Here is a 6,091-nt window from a genome sequence, read left to right as displayed (position 1 = left end):
AAAACAAGTCCATCATAATTTGAATGTTAACAGTCCAAAATGAAAAGTTCATATACAGCTTTCTTATTGGGTTAAAGAGCCAAAAACAAACAAACATTGAAAATACTTTGTCAAAGCAAGAGGTCGGTTGCAGATTTCATTTTTTCGTACAACTTTTCGGTGACCCCCCCAACTAAAATGAATCTGGATCGGCCCCTGTTTACAGGACACTACAGGTAGATTCAATTGGACTGGACAAAAACACAACAGAAAGATTTCCAAACACTTCATTTATTTGACGTTATACATTCAAATGAAAATAAAAAATATTCATATATATTTCATATAGAGCTAGTGAGCAAGGTACACGTTTAAAACAAAACACAGAAGTCTTCCGTGTGGCATATATATATATACAAGGCGTGGTTTGAATACTATACAGTGTGTATCCATAGCTGCACAGGTTTCATGGATGTTTATATTCTTCACTCAGTTGAGGCACGACTAGATTTCAGTGAGAGGTCAGGGACTGGGCCAAGTGCTTCAAGACTGCTGCTTACAGTAAAACATTTCAATCTCAATATCTAAACAGTAGGACTTGCAAAGCAAAGCTTATTAGTGTTAAGAGTTCCACACTAAAGCATAAAGTAGGAAAATGAGGCAACATGATCATTCTGCAGTTCAAATTATACTGTACAGTCATGCAAAAAATCCGAAATAGTATTTTTTATGAGATGATATTCTCACACCAAAGTCAAAACTGAACAAACACAAAGTCAGGTTTTAAGAAATCTTTAAAAATCCAGTATCACTAACAAGTTGTTCACTAAATATGACATTGAGTCAGGATGTTTGGTTGCACTGCAATAATTGACTTGGAGTCACTACACCGATTTCAGACAAATAAAAACAAGCTTCCTCAAGTAGTCAAGTGATAAGTGCAATCTCACCCCAACCCTTCCCCCCTTCACACACAGACACTCCATTTTTTTTATAAAACTCTCATACATAAGCAAGTTAAGCATCACATTGTTTTCCACTATCAATCAAACCATAGTTATAGTACAGCAGATGCCCCAACAATCAATAGCAAACCATATTCTACACATATCCAGTAGTTATGTACAACAGAACTGGTGCAACATTAAAAATTATTAGATATACACTGTAACAATAATAAAATACAGCAGATACTTAATTCATATTGGGAAATATATATTATTCATACTGTGTATTGCTGTCTGTTTTGGCATTTTTGGAGGATCAATATAAATGCTGTCCTGTATTCCTCTCACAGCTTATTTGACACAACTCCAACTTGGCCAGATTATACATCTATGTAATTATATGTAATTATAAAGAAACCGTACACAGGATTGATTCTGTAAATCTGTTTTCATTACTTAGAAAAAAGAAAATCAAACTAAAATATGACAACCTATCAGAGGCATGGAAGTAGTAGGTCCAGGTCGAGAACTGACCTCAATAGATACTTATTCTCCATTTCCTATGAGAGTCTTAAGCTGATGCTGGCAAGGCCGTGGCAATCAGACCATTCAAACCAAGGCCAGGTAACAGAAAAGAAACTTCAGTTAAATCTTCCTGGAATCTTTTGCCTCGAAAAGCTTCATGCGCTCCTGCACGGTTAATCCCTCTTTCAGGCTCTGTTAAAGAGAAGGAAGACAAAGCACATTATTAAGAGAGGGAAATGCATATCTAGGCAGAGAAGAGCATTAAAACAGCAAAACAACAACACTGCAAAGCTCTTCTGCTAGGCCACCCATGTCTCACAAAAATGATGGATCTGTACAGCTTAACTTGATTCAGATTTACGTTTTATTACTGACATCATAGAAGAAGCTTCCTCTCACCGTTTTGTCAAAAAAAAAAAAAGATTGGGGAGTCTCATTTATCAGAGCTGTTAGTCTTTGTTTTTGTCACAGCAACATTGTATTTTTATAATTTGTAATAGAGGTGAAATTGTGGAGAAAAGTGACTGAGAAAGGCGTGCTGTGATTTCGACAAAAATCATTTCACATAACTCCAAGTACTGTCGCTCGTGCCTATCTGTTAATGTGATGGCATGCAGCTCAGATTAATGTGCTGCGCTGAAAGTGAAATGTTAGAAGGTTAGGAAATAGGGTACTGCCTTAGTTATCCAATTCAGTAGGTGGCGCTGTTGCAAAAAATAATGATTGTAGAAATCTGGTCCAACAAGTGCAGCCTCCTACATTGAAGACATGTGCTATTCTGAGACCTATGTGGTTCAATTTGGCAGAAAAAAATACATTTTTTTCCACAACACATTTAAGCCTAATTTATTTAACATGTGCAGCATGTTAACAATCAGTAATTCATTGATTAATAACACCTGATGTCCTGTGTTGTCCCAATTTGATTAAACGTGTGCATTTGCTAGAGATCATTAAGCCTTTACAGAAAACTTTGTCATGGTGCCTCTTTACTACCAAACCCCCTGCAATGCTCTCCGCTTGCCAAAATAGCTTATAAATGCAAAGAGGCAGCATTTTGAGGCCCCAGTAGGAGGCTCCACCTGGTGGCGCAACCAGGAACTACAGTTATTCTAGAGTAGTTGTAGTGTGTATTTTCAAAGAGAATGGTAATGGATATCATCTAGAATTAAGTATCAAATGACTCAGATTGGATCAAGAAAAATTTTATCAGGATTTCTTAATGTGAATCCATTTTTGGGGGGGGACAGGGTTTGCAAGGCAGCTGGTAATCTGAGATATTTTTGTTTCCTTTAAAGATAATTCAGGTTAAAATATAAAAGATACAGAAAAAATCTTGAAATATTGTCATGCCACACAAGAGGATCATTACAAACCACAAATAAATTCCAGCACAGAGGATTTAAAGACTCAGAAAACTTCAACAAAATGTGGTTTTATAAAGAAATAAAAGAGTGCAGGGACATATGAAAAAAGTCAGTTGAGACTCCGTAATAAAAGGATCTGGCACCTGTGAAAAAGAACAATTTTCTTTCTGTATATTTTTTTTTCTATTAACCGACCTCTGCTGTTGCACTAGGAGTGGAATGCAACCTAAACAGCTTTTACTGCATTACATTGTTTTAAAACAACAAGCCACTGCTAATTCTCACGCCTGTGATGTGAACACTACACTCAGCTGTAAGTGGTGGGGCAAAAAACAAGGGTTTGGGTGGGAGAGGAGGGCAGATCATGCGAGGAGGGTTAGGGCATGCTTTGGGCGTCGTCATGCTATACCTACAGCACATGTCGGGGTGGGGGCTGAGGGGGGAGATCACCCCACAATAGGAGTGTCAGCTATCCCATGAGACCTGTTCAGTGACAGACTGATGGACAGAACAAGACAGATGACACACTTACAGCAAAAAGAGACTCACAGCAAAAACACCCTGACCGACGAGCTACTGAACACGCTTTTACTGTGTACGGTGGCAACAATTAACAGTGACAAAAGCTGGAAACATTAACAAACTGGACTGGTAGTTTTGGAGTTTCCGCAGATGTTCCTGGTTTCCCATGAGCAGTTATGATGGACCAGTGAGGGGGGGTGAAATAATTTGCTGGCGAATGAGTCACAGTGCAGTATACTTAGACAGTATACATTCCAAATTAAACATTTGTCCACATATATAAAAAAAGTCTGTGCTATTTACCGTACGTTTATATACACAGCATATACACTATAATTACATTATAGTATTTATGTGTTGCTTGTTTTTATAATTGCATAGATGGTTGCATCCTTGGACTTTTGTATTTGCGTATAAAAATAAATAATCTTCAAATCTCATCTTCACAATTTGCTTTTATTGTTGTGTTTAAACTACTTTATTTTATTTTTAGAGCTCAAGTAATTTTTGACTTTTGGGGCAGACGGCAATTTTTATTGAGTAAAAAAAATCCTTTATTGATATGTGGGATGATATCATTCATAAATATGAAAACATATGCACATACTATATATGTATCAAGTATTACTGACAGGGAAAATTTATAGCAATTAATTATTAACTATCCAGCAATGCATTTTACAAACTAGTTAGCAGCTTACTATGAAGACACCACTTGACTCCGCACCACCTTCTGCTCAACTGTGATTATGGACTCTGCTACATGTGCTACACGTATGGCAGAGAATGGAGCTGTTGGAGAAACTCTAATGACAGTTTTTAAATTACCTCGAGCATTTTTTCTGCATCATCTTCTGTGCAAAAAAAAACATAACTTTACATCTTGAACAACATGTGTATGCACTACTAATTTGTCTTTGACAGGCCGAGCTGTTACTTGAAGAAAACTTTTCAAACTTTGGCAAAAATTTTAAGTGAAGCTGTTCAGCTGTCTTTCTTAAGCTGCAGTTCTTTCACTGCACATGGAGTTAAGGACAGCAGCACTCTGCTGCCATCTAGTGTTATCAACACTTAACCCACCACCCTTTCACCGCTGCTAGCAGTCCATCGATTTAAACCAGTAACATCTGTACAATACAGAAAAAAATGACACTAACTAGAGAAAGACAAACATTTTCATTAAATCTGACACTCACCTTTGACCTTAGACCTCTTGATTGCTTGGAACTTGATGATTGTTCTTTTTTCATGAAATCTGGATTACTCTTTGATTTCATGATATCTAAAAACAAAATGCAGTCAAAATTATTATCATCAACCTCAAGCATCACAATTTTGTTTAATTTTTCAGCTGGAGAAATTACAAAATTGCAAACTACATCGGATACACTTCTTGACTAAAGCTCAGTTGCAACATCAAAGTTAAATAAAAATCTATACAACAGAAACAGTAGCAGTACAACAAACTGTTTTTGTGTACCATTTTCCAGAGAATTATATGTAAAAAATAAAATAACAGTTCTCATTATATGCCTTATTAACCCTCTGAACCCCAAACAGTTTCTTCATTCAGTTAAGGTTTTGTAAAAGAACAAGAAGTCGCACATTATTAGTTCAAGGGCCGTTGAGAAATTGAACTCTTTCCATTTGCAGTTTCTGCTTATGTGTCACAATTTTTTAAAAATGATAAAACTTCTTTTAAAAAGCAACAACAGTTTTCAGAAGGGCCTCAGAGGGTTACATAACATGGAGAAAATGAATTCAGTGTTTTCTACTTACCATATCCAGATGTGACTGTTCCGTCCACAGTCCTCTCACCTAAAGCTTCGGTGGCGATGAGCAGCTTCTCCTTCAGTTTGCTGATGTCGCAGTCAGCCTTTGCTTTCACAATGCTCAGTTCTGTGTAGATGTCCTTATATTTGTCTGTGGCATATTTCTTGTCCTAGTAAAATGATAGGTGGTTAACATGCAGCCTCAGTTTTTAAAATGCTATTAGAAGACATGAAGAAGTGCAGTCTTCATCAAGCTGTTTGCACTAAGACAAAGAATTTGCTCACCCTTAAAGCAGACTGTAGCTCATCTTTCAAAGAGTGGATTTCCTGTTTAAGATACTGGATCTCTGACTCCTTTATTCGCAGCAAAACCTACAACATGGAGAGAAACGTTTAGATTGAAGGGCAAATTCCGTGTGTCTGTCTGTCTGTGTGTACGTGTGTGTTTTAACATACCTCCAGTTCATACACATCTTTGCCCTTGGTAAGTGGTGACAGAGCTGTTTCACCGCTGAAACAGGAGCGCATCCGAGTGATCTCTGCAGTCAATCGGTTATTTAATTCCTGTTGGAAACAAAAAGTTGCATTTTAACCTTTGGATAAATAAAGTCTTTGTGTGTACAGTACATGCACAGGTTCTGTATGTGGATTCTGACCTGGTTGTGAGCGTTTAGCTCCTGGTTCTCTCTCTGACACTGCCTGAGGGCCTGCCTCTCGGCCTCCAGCGCCTGAGCCAGGTGAGCGTTCTCCAGACATTTCTGAGAGTACTGCTCTGACAGCACCTCCAGCTCCCTCTGGATGGACTGCAGCTCCTCCCTGCACAGAAACATCACCACAACATCAACTTGAATTCTCATTTGATGTTTCCTCAACACGGGTGTCCTAAGCTCGAACAAGGCCATTTTTGATCCAATCAGTGTCAGCAAGAAACTAAGCCCAAACATTTAAGCCCGCCGCTGTCACACATGCATCGTACATT

At 37.8% G+C, this 6,091-nt stretch overlaps 1 protein-coding gene across 11 annotated transcripts in view; it reads right to left on the bottom strand.

Annotated features, from left to right (window-relative positions):
- Positions 1-254: 254 nt before the first annotated feature.
- si:ch73-103b11.2 (myosin phosphatase Rho-interacting protein) overlaps positions 255-6,091 on the bottom strand; it is a 63,370-nt gene continuing 57,533 nt past the window's right edge. For 8 of the 11 annotated variants that reach the window (XM_022220419.2, XM_022220403.2, XM_051939722.1 and 5 more), the window contains 6 exons: positions 5,769-5,928; positions 5,569-5,676; positions 5,398-5,484; positions 5,120-5,282; positions 4,537-4,622; positions 255-1,643 (listed from right to left, as the gene is read on the bottom strand). In XM_022220419.2, the coding sequence (XP_022076111.1) occupies positions 1,572-1,643; positions 4,537-4,622; positions 5,120-5,282; positions 5,398-5,484; positions 5,569-5,676; positions 5,769-5,928 (676 nt within the window). In that variant the 3' untranslated portion in view covers positions 255-1,571. Of the gene's footprint in view, positions 1,644-3,231; positions 3,317-4,536; positions 4,623-5,119; positions 5,283-5,397; positions 5,485-5,568; positions 5,677-5,768; positions 5,929-6,091 lie in introns of all 11 variants that reach the window. The other 3 variants (XM_051939727.1, XM_051939723.1, XM_051939729.1) reach the window with 1 other exon arrangement.

The sequence above is a fragment of the Acanthochromis polyacanthus genome, chromosome 19, assembly GCF_021347895.1.
Source record: "Acanthochromis polyacanthus isolate Apoly-LR-REF ecotype Palm Island chromosome 19, KAUST_Apoly_ChrSc, whole genome shotgun sequence".
Classification (NCBI taxonomy): Eukaryota; Metazoa; Chordata; class Actinopteri; family Pomacentridae; genus Acanthochromis; species Acanthochromis polyacanthus.
The sequence above is the reverse complement of the archived record's forward strand: the minus strand, read 5'-3'. Positions and strand labels throughout refer to the sequence as shown.